This window comes from Arachis duranensis, chromosome 3, assembly GCF_000817695.3.
Source record: "Arachis duranensis cultivar V14167 chromosome 3, aradu.V14167.gnm2.J7QH, whole genome shotgun sequence".
Lineage (NCBI taxonomy): Eukaryota > Viridiplantae > Streptophyta > Magnoliopsida > Fabales > Fabaceae > Arachis > Arachis duranensis.
The window spans coordinates 128,101,524-128,120,181 of NC_029774.3; the positions used below are offsets into that span (position 1 = coordinate 128,101,524).

Here is an 18,658-nt window from a genome sequence, read left to right on the forward strand (position 1 = left end):
TCACCACCATCTGCCGCCACCGCAACTTTGGGACCAAGGCTGCAACATCCACTTCTTTTCTTATTTCTTGCTCTGTTCTTCATTACAGGTTCTTAAGCAACTCTTTTCCAATTCCTTTAATTTTAGTTCAATTTAGTTTAGGTTTGAGTTGAATTTCAATTTTAATTTTAAATCAGTTTCAAAGTTAGTTTAGTTTAGTTTTCTAATCTTAGTAGATTTAGGTTGATTAATTTAGATTAAATTCAATACATTAGGTTTTGAATTGTTGAAGTGTTTGAAATTCTCTAATTTTGTTATTTTTTGCATTGAGTACTATTTTGCTGAGAAATTATTACTCAGATTGTTTGATAATTTTTTAACTTTAGTTTAGGTTTGATTAGAATTTCAATTTTAATTTTAAATCAGTTTCAAAGCTAGTTCACTTTAATTTTCTAATCTTAGTGAATTTAGGTTGATTGAGTTAGGTTAGAATCGATATATTAGGTTTTGAATTGTTGAAGCGTTTAGAATTGTCTAATTATGTTAATTGCTACGCTGATGATTGTTTTGCTGAGATATTATTGCTGAATTGTTTGATAATTTGATATTTGCAGACATGTCTACATGTAGACGTGCTGCGGATCAGGCTACTGGTCGTGGTCATAGCCATGGTCGAGTTTCTTTTGGTACCTTCGGGACTTCTGGATTCTCTCCCTCTACTCCAACCACCACGGTGACGCCACAGATTGCAGATTTAGCAGATCAGCAGTTCATCATGGTCCCTAACCCCAACTACATGCCTCCGTCTACAGCGACGACCCCGCCTCCTATTGCTCAACATCCCGCAACCACATCGACACCGCCTCCAGCGATGGATACTGCGGCCCTAGAGTCTAGCCACATAAGTGAGGTAGCAGCTGATGCCTCTCCACCACCTCCCATCATACGGTTGAATATTTGGCCTAATGACAGCACGAGGTAAGTATCACATTGAATCTCATGTATTTTCTGTTTATGGTTATCGCTGAAAGTGCCTAAAAATTTATTATAGTTTAGCGGATTTAGGTTTGAATGTTGGTTAGTGTTTTTAAGTTTCAATAATTATGATTAACTTTGTTGCTGAAATTTAGTGAAAATTGATTTCTGTCTAGTGGATTTAAGTTTATTTGGTTGGCTGTTAGTGTTTTTATGTTTCAACGATTATGATTAATTTTGTTGTTGAAATTTAGTGAAAATTTATTACTGTCTAGTGGATTTAGGTTGATTTGGTTGGTTAGTGTTTTTAAGTTTCAACGATCATGATTAACTTAGTGGCTGAAATTTAGCGAAAATAGATTCCTGTCTAGTTGATTTGGTTGCCTGCTTATTGTTTTAAGTTTCAATTATTATGATTCCTATTTAGTGGATTTAGGTTGATTATTCATGTTTGTAAGTTGTTAAGTTTGCGCCGAACAACAACACGTGTAATCAAGAGATGACTAATATCATCAAGCTGTGTACAACCATCCCTGGTCCAGCTATACGAAGATTCCCGCTGAGACCAGGGAGCGATGGTTTCAGAAATGGGCGGTAATTATTTTTTTAAGTTTCAAATCTTTTAAACTTGTTTATATCTTTTATCTTACTTAACTAATTTTAAAGTTTCTTTGTTGCAGCTGTACTTTAGGTGGGACGCAGAACACGACCTCACCATCACGAAGATATTCGACCATAGAATGCATCGGCGGCTCTAGCAGATGCTGGATGATGTTCGTCAGGGGTGGGACCACCGGATGACCTGGCTAAGACTAGACATAAAAAAGGCTTTATTTGTTCATTAGGAAATCAATGAGGGGTTCCGGCATCGGCATCTCACCAACAGAGCAAATAGGGCCTTAACCAAGTCGTCCAAGTATACTGGCGGCACAGTGACCTTCATGAAGACCAAGGCTAGGTTGGTATATAAAGTAACTTTAATTTTGTTAATAACTTAGTAATATTCTCTTGTATATCATTACTAGGCATCTTAATCATATTGTTTCAATGCAACATGTGTAGTCGGAGTCGTTGAATTCCAAGGCGACGTTGGCGGAGACGTTCAAGTACACCTACACACTGAAGGAGATCAAAGAGACATTTGCTGATCAGCAGTCTTAGTACCATTATGTGAGTAAACATACATCTAGTTATCTTCTGCTATAAAACTATTAGAGATTAACCGTATATCTGTCATACTAATCACAATAACTTGCGTTCCTTACACAGAAGTCTTACACACAGAGACTAGAGGCCACGACTCAACAATCTCAGCAAGGTGGGAAGGACGCCACCGATGGCTCTGCAGCTTCATTCGTTAATTCCAATGCAGTTTGGCACGAGACCGCCTCAGCACCGTACAAGAACCGCGTATACAGGATGGGGTCGTTCTTTGCCAGTAGCCTCCACACATCCACGTGACCATGTTGAGGCCGTCGTCAGGATCCAATGCAACCTTCAGCAGGCAGGCTCTAGTTTAACGATTATCGGGAGATGTATCAGGAGATCTTCAACTGTGTGACATCTTCGGATGACCTTAGGTTGGAGTAGGGGGAGTCGCTGGAGCGGATGCAGCGTATGGAGGCTCGGATGGAGGTTTACCAGGCACAGATGTGCGCCGCTGGCATCGACTTTGCTGGTGGCAGCGGTCCTTCTAGTGGCAGACGGACATCATCGCTTTCTGCGGCACCAACTCAGGGCCACGGGACCGACGACGACAACTACATGGATCTGTAGTTATTAGTTTTTTATTTTATTGTTTTATTGTATTTATTTGATGTACTTGACTTTTAATTTATTTGAACATTGTATTATTTATTTTAAATATTTTTTTCACTATTTATGAATAGAGCACTAATTGTGTCAAAAAATTTTGACATTACCATCGAAATTACCGTAAGAATAGTTCAATGGTAATAGTGCCCGAAACAACATTTTTTGATTTTTTGTTTTATTGTTTTGTTGTATTTATTTGATGTACTTGACTTTTAATTTATTTGAACATTGTATTATTTATTTTAAATAATTTTTTTCACTATTTATGAATAGAACACTAATTGTGTAAAAAAAAATTGACATTACCGTCAGAATTACGGTAAGAATAATCCGATGGTAATAGCGCGCGAAACAACATTTTTTAGTTATACATTTTAAATTATAAATTCTTAATGTTAAAATAATTGAATTTTTTATATACTTAATATGGTTAAAAACTAATACTAACTTTATTATGGTTATAAATGAAAAATGGTTTAAGAAAAAATTTATAGACAGAAAAACAAATGAAATTTAGGAGTAGCTACAATGCAATACAATGCAAGAAGAGCAGCTAGTACTAAAGAAGTACTACTAGTACTTAGCAATGAACTACTTTAAAATGAAGAAAGGCCCTTAACCTACACATGATTACTGCCATTTATCATTAATTTACTATTGTCTTTGACCTATACGTGACCACTACAAGTACTTGCCATTTGTCACGTTATACCACCTACTATTGCCATGTATCTCTACCTGAAAAGTGACATGATCAAAATCTACGTTATAGATCATTAAAGTTAGTCATATAAATGACCTTATCCAAATTTTGAAAGTATCTTTTGAGTCTTTATTTCTTTCCTCCTTTGAAGAATTAACCAGAATAACGTTTTATATGTTATATATACTTGATCTATTTTTACTTTTTATACTGAGATATAAATACAAAGATAATAATAAAAATATCTCAATCTAAAAAAAATATAAAATTATTTTAAGTATTATTATTATTTATGTTTGATAATTTTATATTAAACTAAATTATAATAAAATAAATATTATTTAGATTATATTATTTAAAATCATATTTAGATTAAAAAAGATATAAATTTATATTACTTAAAATAATTTGTTAACTCTTTTTTTTGCTATAAATTTTTTAAAAAGAACTTAATTTATGTATTAGTATTTATTATATTTTTTGTCAGAATTTTTAATATTTTTTTTTGGTACAAATTATCTTAGATTAAAAAATTTTATATCAATAATGAATATTAAAAATTAAAAAAATAATAATATACATCATACAACATTTAAAATTTTTTTAAAAAAATAACAACAACCATAATATAAATAGAAAAAAATTAGTAAAATGATATAAATAAAAAATAATATTTTTGCTTGGCATAAGCATAAAAAAATCAAATATAAAAATTCTAATAATTGTTATATATGTTTCTATAGATGAGACTGAAAGATAAAGTTGGTAAAAAGGAATTATAGATAAAAATTGATATCTACTTGTTTAATAGTTAAAAATATTATCAAATTAGCTAAAATTATTAAATAAATCATCTAATAATTTTTAATTATCAATTTATATAAAGACAACTGCACTAACTTAATAACAGAAACAAAAATTATAATTTTTCTTTTGTTTCAAGTGAATGAGAATTTATACATAAAATCACATATACATCTAAAGATAAAAAAAATAAAAAACAAAAATTTGAAGAGTTAAAAATTGAACCTGTATTTTCAGACTCTGTTGATAAATCAAACAAATTCTTAATCTCTCGGTAACGTTGTTGATTATACCACTGAGTACAGAATTGCTAAATCAAACAAACTTTTTAGTTTCGAAATTATTCATGATGTTGCTGATTACAGCACTGAGTTATATGTACGTGCCTATCATCCCGTATAAACCGACTACATGCAATACAAATACTCAAAATCCCTCAAAAATTCTTACACACTATTACATTGGAATGTCACGCATTCTCAGCACCAAAAAATCATGAACTACATATTTCAGTAGCAATTTCAAAGCACGTGAAGACTGAAACTATTCCTAGGTGAGTAGTTTCTTCTGATTTTTCAATGTTTTCATTACATTTAACTAGTTTCTTCTCTTTGTTAAATTATTTTAGCTCTGTTTTTTTTTTCATCATTTCTTTTGTCTTCTTAGTAGCTTTCAATTGATGTTTCATTGTGGTAGGGGAATTTTCTTTCTATAATTCTTATATGTTTGTATATATGAATTACTATATTTTTTGAATTCTCATGCTTTATTAACAAACCATTTTAAGGAGTTGAACAAAGTTGACAGAATTTTGATTTTGTTTGATGTAGAAAAAGAAGATCGTGCAGGAGACGCAGTGGAGGAAATGATTTAGTAGAGAGTACTCTTGAGAAGTGGAAGGAGTACAATAAACAGCAACAACAACTAATCAGTGAAGGAGATGAGGTTAAAATAATTCACAAGGTTCCTGCAAAGGGATCAAAAAAAGGGTGTATGAAATGCAAAGGTGGACCACAGAATTATGTTCAGGGGTGTGAGGCAGAGGATTTGGGGCAAATGAGTTGCGGAAATTTGCAAACCTATAGCAAGCATGTTGGTAAAGAAGCAAACAGGCTTTGGCTTGGAACCTTTTCTACTGCACTTTAAGCTGCTCTTGCTTATGATGAAGCAGCAAGTACCGTGTATGGCCCTGACGCTCGTTTGAACTTCCCTCAACATCATAGCATAGAATTAGTAGATTCTAATGGATCATCTACTAGTCCAGTATTTGATCAGAAATCACCAAGTGGAACCTATATAGATACTTTGAATGGTGGTGATGTTGCAAAAGTTGACGGATTGGAGGGAAATCTTGATATAGGTCTCGAAACAATTCAAGTTTTCTGAGATAAATGAATTATTGGAAATGGAATGTGAGGGAGGAATTCTTCAAGGACCTTTTAAGTATGTAACTGACGAAGTTGCTGGAAGAAGTGAAGGACTTGAAAGAGAGTTAGAGGAGGTTTTGAAGAACTCTGGTTTAGTTGAAGAGTGTAATAATTACATGCTAGAGGATTCTATGTGCATGGCTATGAATACAGGAGCTGATTATAACTCTTGTGATACTGCTGAACAAGGGATTATGGAAAAGAGTGAAGTGGAAAGTTACAAATCCTGTAATGAGTTGAGCTGCACAAACAATTGCTTTGGATACTTGCATAATATGATTCCAAACAGTAATCCTATGATACCAAATGGTAATCCAAAGTATGAGCAGTTCAGCAATCTCAAATCCGAGGTAGCTATTCCGACAAAAGATATGGAGAAAGTACTTGCAGAAATTCTGCAGTTTTGCAAGCAAGTGCTCCAAGGTGAGTAATGTTCAGTCACAAATTGGTCCATTCACATATAAGTAATATGATGTTAGTGATTGCAAGAATGAAGTAGCCAATATAATAGGAGATTCAAAAAATCATTTAATTACGAGTAGTACTTTTGGATCAATTGCAAAAGTGTCAGAAAATGAGGCTTTGAATATTAATAATACTAGTAGAAATTCTAAATTGCAAGAGAAAAAAACATGAAAATTCAGAGTCCGAATGTAGCACTGGATAGAGTAGGAGGTGTTCTGATATTTCGCAACAGTTGCAAAATCTGGGTGGTCACTTGTCTGAATACTTGAACAATATACCATTTGCCGACATGAAAATAGGTCATGATTATAGTTTCTAGAATCCATACTATGACTTTGGTCTATTAGAAGAGAAGAAGTTACTTGATGTGTGCGTTTCACGTAGACGGTCTAGTTCCTCATATTTGTTTTCTGTAATTTATAATGATAGGGTTAATGCGTGATGTGCTTTTAGTTTTTGTTTATTTTTTCATTTCGGTGGGGCAGTATGTTGTTTTTGCCCCACTAATTATTCAAATAAGGCCTAATTTGTTATCTTTTTCCACATCTCAATTACTATATATAATTATATACTGTGTAAGAACTATGCATTAAGCTATAAATGTTGAACTGTGGTGCCATTTTATGTAAAAATTAGAGATTTCTCATGTTAATTGAGGGTTTGAACATGTATGTACTTCAACCTCAAACATAAAACACATAAAATTGCAAACCACACCTTTTTTCTATATTTTCATAATTGTTTAGTAATATGAAAATTACTGACTTGAACAATGCAAAGGATTATATTCCATTTAGAAGAATCATATATCGAAAGAAAAAGAATGCATAAATTGTCACAAATATGCAAGGTTACCATTTCCTACGAATACTAAACAAAAACTGTGCAATTTCCTAATGAATATAAATTTTTTCTATTACTTGTTCACTCTCGGTGTACTTCTTTGGAAACTATATATATTCTATTTTAAAACAAAGGAAGCTCGACACATGAGAGTTGAGTATAAAACAGATAGATACAAAAGAAAACTATATATAATCTAACTAGCTGTATCAACAATATTTTCATAGATTATCAAAACTAGTAAGATAGATGGCCTTATCCAAATTTTATCAATGTCTTCTGGGTCTTTGTCCCTTCCTTCTTTTAAAGGGTTAACCTGAAGAACCTCTCATATATCATATAAACCTGGTCTATATTTACTTCTAAGGCTCAGATATAAATATAAGGATAATAATAAAAATATCTCAATTTAAACAATATATAAAATAATATGTATTAAGATAAATTTTATAAAAAATTTACTTTATTTTTATATTTAGGAAAAGTTTAGGGGGCAGCAATTTTATTGCATTTTGGCCAGCATGTAACCAGCAGAGAAATGTAAGCCATTGGATAAAATCTCACACTAATCTCATACCATCAAATCATTATTAATGGCTAGTTGATGGCTATCAATCACAAATATTGCTGGCCCCTAGCATTGCTCATATATTTATGTTTTGATGTTTGTTGTGGAACCAAATTTGAATGTTCTTTAGCGTGTATTTTGATTAAAATTTATAAATAAAAATTGGTATCAATTAATTTTACAAACTTAATTTATATTAAGATTGAGTTAGTGTTACTATTATTTATGTTTGATAATTTTATATTAAACTAAATTATAATAAAATGAATATTATTTGAATTATATTATTTAAAATCATATTTAGATTAAAAAAATTAGAGAAAATTATACTCTCCTCTCTTTAGAGATGCTAAAATGATACTCTTTTATTTTTTATTTGTAAAATATACATTCTCCTTCCTTATCATTTTTAAAAAACTTTCTCTTTAATCCATTTTAAATTTTGTATTAACTAATGTTAATCTTATCTATTTTTCAAGAAAAAATAAATTATTTTTTACAAAAATACCCTTTAACAAAAATTATATTTTTTGTCATTAAATTTTGCTTATCAAAATATCCTTTAATAAATTATTTTTTTATTGATATATATTGATATCGAAAAATTAATAGTAAAATATAACTATAATTGTTAACAAAAATTTTAATAAAATCACAATTTAATAATTAAAAAATTATTGAAAGGTATCTTAGAAAAAATTAATTTAATTATTAAATTTTTTAAAAAATATTTTGGTAAAAATAATTTATTAAAGGGTATTTTGGTAAGTAAAATTTATTCACAACAAAATAAAATTTTTGCTAAAGGGTATTTTTATAAAAAAAATTATTTTTTCTTGAAAAATAGATAAAGTTAACATTAGTTAACACAAAATTTAAAATGGAGTAAAGAGGGGATTTTTAAAAAGTTATATGAGAATGGAACGTACATTTTACATATACAGAAAAGGAAATATCATTTTAACATCTTTTAGGAGAGAAAAGTGAAATTTTCTCAAAAAATTATTTAAAAAGTTATAAATTAATATTACTTAAAATCATTTGTTAACACTTTTTGGTACTCTTTCTTATGTAATTTGGTCTTCCTAGATTAAAAAATTCTATATCACTATTGAATATTAAAAATTTTATTAAAAAAAATAACAATATCCATCAGACAATATTTAAAAAATTCTAACAAAAAACAACCATAATATCAGTAAGAAAAATAAAAAAATTAGTAAAATGATCTAAATATTTTTTTTACTTTACATGAGCATAAAAAAAATTAAATATGAGCCAATGAGTTATAGATCAAATGGCATAGTCTTTCCATATTCAAATGATTGTTATTTATGTTTTTTTTTGTATAGATGAGACTAGACGATAAAATTAGTAAAAAAAAATAAATTATTGATAAAAATTGATGTACAATCGTGAAATTGATAATTAAAAAAATTATCAATTTAGTTAAAATTTTTAAATTATCTTATCATTTTTAATTATCAATTTTATATAAAGATAACTATACGTAACTTAACTATGGAAGAAAAATTATAATTCTATTTCAAGTGAATGATAATTTATACATATCACATATACATCCAGATAGAAAAAATAAACAAAAAAAATTTGAAGAGTTTAAAATTGAACCTGCATTTTCTGACTCAATTGTTAAACTAAGCAAATTCTTAATCTGGAAGTCACCAATGATGTTGCTGATTACACCACCGAATGGCTAAATCAAACAAACTCTTTAGTCTTCAAATTACTCATGACGTTGCTGAATACAGCACTGAATTCTAAGAACGTACTTATCATCCCATACAAATCGACTACATCCAATACAAATACTCAAAACCCCTCAAAAATCCTTACACACTGTTACATGAGAATGTCATGCATCTTCAACAACAAAAAAAACCTTTGAATTATATATTTTAGTAGCAATGTTTTCATTACACTTAACTAATTCTTCTCTTTGTTGAATTATTTTAGCTGTGCTTTTTGTTCCATCATTCTTTTTTTTGTCTTCTTTTTAATTGTTGTTTCGTTGTGGTTGGAGAATTTTCTTTCTATAATTCTTACATATTTCTGTATATGAATTTTATCTTTCATGAATTGTCGTGCTTTATTAACAAACCCTTTTAAGGAGCTAAACGAAGTTGACGGAATTTTGATTTTGTTTGACCGAAGTTGATGCAGTGGAGGAAGTACTTCATCAGAGAGTACTCTTGAGAAGTGGAAAGAGTACATTCAGTACAATAAGCAGCAACAACAACTAATCAGTAAAGGAGATTGAATTGAATCACTGTGTTGGTGAAAGAGCAACTTGTCTGAACACTTGAATAATATACAGTCCAGTTTGCAGGCATGGAAATATGTCATGATTATAGTTTCTTGAGTCCACTGGGTGGTTACTTGCCTTAACACTTGAATAATACACAGTTTGCAGACATGGAAGTAAGTTATGATTATAGGTTCTTGAGTTCAGACTATGACTTTGGTCTATTGGAAGAGAAGAAGTTACTTGAGATGTGCTATTTCATAATGATAGGATTAATGCGTGATCTGCTTTTAGTTTTTTTTATTTCGGTAGGGGTTATTGCAGTATGTTATTTTTGCCCCCACTATAATGATTCAAATAAGGCCTAGTTTGCATTATCTTTTTTCACATCTCAATCACTATATATAATTATATACTACGTAAAAACTATGCATTAAGCTATAAATGTTGAGCTGTGGTGCCATTTTATGTGAAAATTAGAGATCTCTCGTGTTAATTGAGAGTTTGAACATGTATGTACTTCAACCTCAAACATAAAACATGTAAAATTGCAAATCACTTCTTTCTTCTATATTTCCAGAATTGTTTAGTAATGTGAAAACTACTGACTTGAACAATGCAAAGGACTATATTCCATTTAGAAGAATCACATATCAAAAGAAAAAAATGCATAAATTGTCACAAATATGCAAGGTTGCCTTTTCCTACCAATGCTAAACAAAAGACTGCAATCTCCTAATAAATACAAATTTCTTCTATGACTTGTTCTCTCCCTCTCTGTGTACTTCTTTGGAAACTATATAAATTCTATCTAGCTGTATCAGCAACATTTTCATTTTGAAAAACTGGTTTGCAGCAAGTACTGCAACATTCCAATAACTTGCTGCTCTAGTCCTACACTGTTATGTATTCTATCCAATTGCAAGGGTATGGAAATCAGGCCTATTTTTCACAACATAGAGCTCTTGATCATGCTCTGGCCATTCAAAAAGTTTGCCTTTATTGGATGACTTCAAAATAATGTCGGTCAGTTTCCACCGCCATCTTTATACCAGACCATACTCCACGGGCCATTTTTGCTGCTCAACCTGTCAAAACATGTGTTTAAATTATGTAGATTTAAATCACTTTCCATAATTCCCTCTAAAGTTTTCTCAAGTCTGCTTATAGCTCTAGCTATAGGAGTAGGACTATGAAAAAGATTAACTCCAAAATAAAGTTGCAATACATTTTCATACATGTAACAGCATGCCATATCACATGCTGACAAGCATGTCCAGTTTCATGCTGGGATTCTTTTTGGTGCAAGGTTGCCAATATGGAAGGTATAGTGAGTCATAACAACCAACAAAAAGTGTCCCAGTTGTCACCATAATAATGAATTAGATGTGTCAATGCCAAATAACTACCTCCATGTTCCGGCGAGAACACGCATAGTCATGAAGAGAAACAACCCTGCCCAGACTCCAGGAAGTCCAAGTTCTGGAGCAGCTACCAGCAAGAACATTGAAGAAACTAGTCCAACCAGCATCTACCCAATAACGAAACCCAAGAAACAAAATGTAAGGATAAAGGAGGGAACAAACGACGAGAAAAAGATTAAAGCAAAATTAGTCATGAGACTTTTTAAGTATTTTTAATCATCAGGTTGCACAATTACCGTTGAGTACGCAGCATAACCATAGTCTGATACCCCATAGTAAAGCCCATCAATGACAAATGCCAAAGCATTCACTGGTTGAGTTCCAGCCACAAACTGCACAATATGATTAAATTTCAGATATTTCAAACATTACTGATACGTACATGCGTTCACAGTCAGAAAGGAGGATCATGCATAATATAATAGCTGAGTAGACATTTAATAGCCACGCTGAAACTTACCCTAGCTAAAAATAAGATATTATATTTCAATCAGTCCAAGAAGCTTTTGTCATGCAAGGTACGATTCATCAGTACTAGAGTCGCGATAGTCTGATGTTACAAATATATAAACATACAACAAAATGAACCTTCAGTTATTAGCCAACCAACAGTAAACCATTTGCTTATTTAAATGGAGCTCAACACTTCACAACAATTTATACTGGTTAGTTAATGTCAAGTCTAACCTCCCAAAAAGAAAAAAGAAAAAAATTCCTGAAGATAATCTAGCTAAGATATAAGATTATACATTCATCATCACTAAGTAACCTTGAAAAGATAAATTGTTTGTGACGCTCCATTATTTGGGAGGAAAAGAAGGGAAACAAAAAAGAGTTGATTCTTATGCTTTGCATGAAAATGATGTCGCTAGAAAAAGATGCTCTCCAATTAATGTCTTGAACTGGATTTCAATTTTTAGTTGGTGTTAAGGACCCGACACACAAACTTCAACTTCTGCAGTCTCGTTGCTTTGACTTTTATATCAATCCAAGTCAACAAGAATTGTTATTTCTTACCAATATGCCTGACCGAGCAACACTAAGAACTTCCAAGTCTGTGGTAAATAAGCTTGAAAATGATCCAAACCCAAAGAATAAGATCACGGACAAAGTAATTCCTGTTCCTAAACCAATCTGCTTGACACATAAAAGAGAGTAGGTGAAACGAATTCTGGATGGATCTGTGTACAAGTTATATCATTCAACTAAGAAAGTAAGAACAAAGTAAGTTACTGGAGGCAATAATCAAGCACCTGTAATACTCTATATGTAATGAGGCGTGCTTGCTCGTAATTTCCCTGTGAGTAACTGCTGGCAAGAAGTGTCTGTAAAATAAATGTCATTACTCATTACAATATTACACAATAACAGGACATCATTTTGAGCCCCACTTAAAATTTTGAAAAGACTTTGGCTTATGAGCAAAAAGTCTTAAAACTTGACCATACCCAACCTGCTTGTTTACTTGGTCGGGAAAGCCCCCAAATGTCCATAAAATAAACAAATGCAGTTCATAATTATAAAATAAAACTTTATTCGACTGGATTCATTTGTGTCTTGGAAACTGAATATGATAAACTAACGAGAGATATGTTTTGATCATGTTCTCTGCGGTACTTTGTTACTTCATAGTCATTTATGAATGCAAGATCTAACCTGACCAGCAAGTGCCAGAGCATCAGTGAGCAAAGATATCGGCAGCCAAACTTGCATGCAAATTTGATGACCAGCCATAGGTATAGGGCCCTGCTTAGCTGCCATAGAGGTTGACAGTGTCAAAGTCAGAAACACAGCCACAGTCCTGCCGATAAGAAGACCACCTACAATACAAAATGCAACAGTCAAAGTAAAACTAACTGCCTAATTAGCTAGGTTATGTCTTCGACCCAGTTAGAGTTAAGAAAACAAAAACCATATTTCGTGACTAAAAGTACAAAATACACATTATAATGTGTGAACAGACACAAAAGCCCTGTTAAAATGATCTATTCAATCAAATTCCCCTTTCAGGAACAATGCGATCATAATATTCTTGAAAAATGAACTCTATGGGATCGTAATTTTCAAATGAGTCAATCATATCTGATCCTATCAGCAAATCCTTCCAGTTTCTCGAAATTCTCATTCCAGTTTACTAGTTACTAAAATGCGCAATCCAACTTGAAGCTACATGTAAAATCTATAGCCAACAGTAGCAATAAATACAAAACCACAAATAGAATACACTATCCATTCAAAGCATGAAATCAAGAAAAACTGAAACTATTGATCCCTGAACTCATGTTAATCTGATTAGTTATAAAGCTAATAATCATGCAAATTTGAAGTTCATCTTGAAATTTTCAATGCATTTGTACAGAAAGAACTAGTAACAATTTTTCCAATCCACTCTGATAATTTTATTATCATTACCGAAACAAAAAGCTTCCTCTGTATATGGACAGACTTAGCAACACTACGACTTAATTTAGAAAGAGGTACCAGATTTCAGATAGCTGAAAATTTTTCTCCCATCAATGTGAAAAGGCGTTAGGAGCACATTGCCGGTCAATTTCCATAGAAGAATAAAAGCAATTAAGTATCTGGTGAGCAAAAGAAAAATTGCGTCAAATGCAGAAGATTACATAAATTCAGGGGCATGTGCAAAATGCACAGATAAAACTAAGTTTACCACATTGTTGACGTACTCAGAGATCACTGTAGCAGCTGCAGCACCACTAATGCCAAGACCAAAAAAGAATATTAATATTGGATCCAATATCGCATTAAGAACATTGCCAGCACCTGAAAATTCAAGCGAAGCAATCTCCATCAATACATCCACAAATTTTTCACATCAACAAGACTAAAGTGCAGACGTAAGTCTACAAAAACTAAATATACTCGAAGAAATAATTTGAGAATCTGCTTGTGCTTCTTCTATGCAGTAAAGAGTCAAGAAATGAAAATGAGAACAGATATTCCATATAAGCTATTTGCTTTGTCATTCATTTATTAGCCTGTGTTGTAAGATTCCATTCTTTCTGGATTGAGTATAATAGGAAAACACAGCCTTTACTAAGAGTGCAGACTGTTGAAAAGAGGAGGAAAACAGGGCCGTTACAAAAAGAAAAGAAACCATGGAGTTAAAAAGGATGGAGTAAACCACAGAAAATGCCACGGGAAGAGGATGGAATTCTAGTATCACACGCGGGGAGGATTTTGGGGGGGGTAATATTTCTAATTTTCAATCAAATTTGAGTGAGAAAAGATAAAGGTATAGGATGCTGATGCAGTACTTGCCAACAGCATATAGAGGCGTCTTTGTATCCTTAAATCCACGAAAAGTGCCTTGAGCAGCTAATGCAATCACAATTGCTGGAGCGCCAAAGGCCCTTAGCATAAGAAAGTTCTCAGCAGGTCCACGCATAGGAGAATCCTGTACAAAAAATAAATGGATTATGGAGTAGATGATATTAATAAGATTTTTATCAAGTCTAAGGAGACAGAAGTAAGGTTCAATTATAGATAATGAAATGTTCCATGAAATGGTTTTCCAAAAATGCAATGTTTATTTCTATTAAGCTCAGACCAACTAAAAGGGGAAAAGAAATACTGGGCCATAGAAAAATCTCTTGTTATGCATATAATGATTGATGACAGAGAATTTGAAGCAAGAAAAAGTAAGTTTACATTGATTGACTAATTGTCAATATATTTCTTGAAGTGGATGGCAACATAATTAATTAACTGAAAGGTAACTAGTACATAATGATATTGGTGTTATAATAAGGTTCTCACCCTTAAATATAAGAATTAGTAACAAGAACTATCACATGTCTATTAGAATTGAACATGGATTTGGAAATGAAATTCAGATCCTTTTATTATTGTGCAATATTGACGTTAATTCATCAAAAAAGTTATGCACCACTATATAGAATAAAAAGAATGGCTTAAAAGAAAAATGCAATGACTACTTTTCAAAATAGATTAAGAAAAAGAAAAGTAATGAATCTGCAACTGTGTAACAGGGAACAAGCCTATGAGAAGCAAATTGAACTTTCATGATTCAACCTAAAGTAAGATTGCTTCCAACTGAGATTTTACACAATAGTTCTACAGAGAAGTTGTAAAAAAGCATTCACTGATTTATATTACATGGAAAAAAAATCCATTCTTCCACCCTCCCCCCCTTCCCTTCCCTCTCTTTTTTTTCCTATTCATATGGTTGGCCGGGTGGTGTTGTCTTGGACAACCAAGTGTAGACTCTGAAGAAAATAACATGCTGACACAAAATAAATATACAAGGTAATTATTGATCAATAATCAGCCAAGGTTGACATACAGCAGGTATACCCATGATGTTCATAATGATGCCAGAACCAAGGGAAAGAAGCAGAGTTTCAGCAATTCCAAGAGTAGCAGCAAGTGCTAAAGAAGTTGATACTGAAGGAATACGCCTCTTGCTTTGGTATTTGCCACCAAAATCTAGATGATACCAAAGTGGAACAAAACCGTCAGTAGAGGCATCTAAAGAAGGGAACCTATGACCATGTCTGGAAAACTAGTCAGATTATTAAAGAGGTGTAGCTTTCTTATAAAGCTTACTACTTTCATCAGTTTGACTGGAATCCTTGCTGATCAGTGCCTGTTCCTCGGCAACAAAGGATGTGGTAATATTAAGTAAAGGAATGTTAAATATTTTTGACACCAAATTAAACACAGAAGTTGAAACCCCAACTGCAGCCAATTCAGCAGGCCCTGCATATATAAATATAATTAAGAGGGATTTCTCACTACAACAACAATCATCAATCAAATGTATGTCCAACCAAACAGAACCTAAGACAAGCAAATACTTGTAACCATCATCACCAACTACAATTACAAGAATACAACTATCTATTAAATAAACAACAAACTAGCAATTCAGAATGGTTGGCTTCCAGGGTGAGAATAAACTTAAGCCAAATAAGCTGCAGGCAGATAAATTACAATTCCATACTTTCGAACAGTTTAAAACAAGAAAATGCAAACCAATAAATAAAATTAATTTAATCAAATTAGCTTACTTTATACAAGAGTATGTTTGAGTTAATGATTTAAGTGACTATTAACAGAAAGTTACTAATAACTAACTAACTAATTCACCATCTGTAATAATAAGTACCTATGTGGCCAACAAACGCTGTGTCGATCAGTGAGGTAAGTGGATCAGCTGCCAATGCCAAAGTTGCAGGTAGTGCAATGGACAGTATTTCCTTCCCCAGTTCATCGAATTTAAGCCACCCATCTCTGTTCAAAGCAGGTATATTAAACTTCAAAACTCCAATTTACATGCAAATAACCTAAAAATAGAAAAGAAAGACAAACTTTTTAACTGAAAATTCTCAGTCACACATTAAATCAGATTCAAAGAAAGAGAAGGCAGAAACTTTATCAAATTAAATCCTCAAAGTTCAATCTTAATTAAAATCGAAGAAACAAACTTCAAAATCCCAAATCACAAATAAATAACATAAGAATAAAGCCATAGACTAATTTCAAAAGTTCCATTTACATGTACGATTGAGCTAACAATAGCTTCATTAATTTTAAATCTCTTTCAAAACGAAGAAACTAACTTCAACTCAAATCCCAAATTCTGCATCAAATTAAATTCAAACAAAGCTCAATCATGATCAAGTTAAAGCCACACATTTCAGCTGAAACCCCAAGAAACACACTTTTAAGCCCCAATTACGCATAAACTAAGCCCAAAAAAAATAGAAAAAAGAAAAGGAAAAAAATCCAGCTCTGATAGTAACTCAATTGAAGCATTACCCGAATCGACGAAGAAAAGCAAAGGAATCATCCGAAGAAGACGAATTGCGAGAAGATTCATCTTCAAGGGAGCTAGTTTCAACGGAATCATTGGTGGTGGTGGTGGTGGCACCGTTGTTTTTCAAAGAAGCTTTTGGTGCGATTCGGATTCGAATGCGAGAAAAGCAATGATAAGGCTTTGGGATTAAAGTAGGAGATTTGAATGGTGGATGACAGCAATGGTGAGGTTGAAGTTGCAGAGAGTGAATGCAAAGAAAGCGGTGACATTGAGAAGATGCCATTGAAGCACCTGCACCACACAGTGGAGAATGAAAGGTGACGGAAATGTAACGTACTGAATAACGGCATAAGTAACATAACCATATATTTATTTTCATTTTCATTTTATTTATTTTCCTTCTTTTTTTTCATTTTAATGGACACGTAATTTTACTCTGTCACAAAAAATAAATAAAAGCAATAATAAATATGTATTTGGTGGGGCCATGTACTGCTTGGGCCTCAAATGATTGTTAATGGTTTCGGCCTCATATTCTGAGATTTTCAAATTGGCAGTGGTAAAATATGAATCACAAATTTAAAATATGAATTTTGTGGGAAAATTTTTTTTTATAAAGAATAAACTATCATTTGAAACATTTAAGGGTTAATTATTGTTCATTTTTTAACTCAATAATAAAGTTAGATCTAAAGTGGACAAGTCTAATTTTATAAAGAGAAAAGATTCAAACAATATTTTTTTGTCTATCCAACCTACATAAAGAATAGATTTATTGGTTTCTGTGCCTGACTTTACGTATAGAATTTTAACTACACTTATGAATTTGACTAAAATTCATTAAAGAATCTCAACAAATTCCTAAACAAAAAGGAAATAACTATCAATTATTATAGGTGAATAAGTTGCAGAAAGATAGCAAAATTATCTTTTCTATTGTATAAATATATCCCATCAATCTTAGGTATTTTTCAATCTCAATTCACTTAAATCTATTCAAAATTCTAGCTAATTTAACCATTGGAGTCCCTTACAAGTACTACTCCATCATCACTCAAAGACCTTCGATGTAGTGATGGACTCAAAAAATTTATGTTAAGAGAAAAAAATAATGCACATTACTTTCAAAAGATATATTAATCTAAAATATATATAAAAAAATAAAAGTGCACATTAGTTATTCGAATACGAAAAAATCAAATAAAAATTACATTAGCCACTAACTTTGTTCTCTTCAAATATTGAAGGTCTCTTCTTGTTTTCATATTTTAAAAATGTTGAATGATTGTTTCATTCTCAACATGATTATGAGCACTATCATAGTTTTTAACATGTGTTTGTAATCGCTCCTTCTTTTTTTAATTTGAAAAGCCATCTTTTATAAAAGCATCACCATTCACATCATCAAATTTTATAAAATTGCAACAAAGATGCAACACCCTACCACACAGAGCTTTACACCTAGAATGTAAAACAGAGATGGTGAGGCGCTACGACCTCTAAAAATAAAAATTTAATATATAATATAATGAGAAAGGTTTATAACTAGGAGCCTCTGAGGAAAAAGGGATAAATCAAAACCGTTA

The 18,658-nt window shown here is 31.9% G+C and overlaps 1 protein-coding gene and 1 pseudogene across 4 annotated transcripts; one reads left to right on the forward strand and one right to left on the reverse strand.

The window, feature by feature from the left end:
- The first annotated feature begins 2,571 nt into the window (after window positions 1–2,571).
- On the forward strand, window positions 2,572–5,662 carry LOC107481577 (dehydration-responsive element-binding protein 2B-like; annotated as a pseudogene).
- A 4,814-nt stretch (window positions 5,663–10,476) lies between these two features.
- LOC107481914 (protein DETOXIFICATION 44, chloroplastic) lies at window positions 10,477–17,433 on the reverse strand. 4 transcript variants are annotated; one of them, XM_016102267.3, is made up of 13 exons: window positions 17,075–17,433; window positions 16,422–16,546; window positions 15,863–16,012; window positions 15,597–15,739; window positions 14,552–14,687; window positions 13,957–14,053; window positions 13,751–13,851; window positions 12,926–13,089; window positions 12,523–12,594; window positions 12,287–12,403; window positions 11,506–11,601; window positions 11,255–11,376; window positions 10,477–10,933 (listed from the first exon to the last, which is right to left on the reverse strand). In XM_016102267.3, exons 1-13 carry the CDS (start codon window positions 17,353–17,355, stop codon window positions 10,873–10,875), a joined length of 1,665 nt encoding a protein of 554 aa, XP_015957753.1. In that variant the 5' UTR covers window positions 17,356–17,433; the 3' UTR covers window positions 10,477–10,872. The 4 variants fall into 4 exon arrangements, 3 of the variants coding, with proteins under 3 accessions (XP_015957753.1, XP_052114950.1, XP_015957752.1); XM_052258990.1 differs by having other exon boundaries at window positions 12,926–13,023; window positions 15,860–16,012; XM_016102266.3 differs by having other exon boundaries at window positions 15,860–16,012.
- Between the last annotated feature and the right edge of the window lie 1,225 nt (window positions 17,434–18,658).

What these genes read in the sequence shown, in the direction of transcription:
- LOC107481914 (XM_016102266.3), bottom strand. Translation starts at nt 17,355, where the DNA reads ATGGCATCTTCTCAATGTCACCGCTTTCTTTGCATTCACTCTCTGCAA. An exon ending in AGCGTTTGTTGGCCACATAG is followed by an intron (nt 16,013 to 16,421) that starts GTACTTATTATT and finishes TTATATATGCAG; the next exon opens with GGCCTGCTGAATTGGCTGCA. An exon ending in GTTATGCTGCGTACTCAACG is followed by an intron (nt 11,377 to 11,505) that starts GTAATTGTGCAA and finishes GTTATTGGGTAG; the next exon opens with ATGCTGGTTGGACTAGTTTC.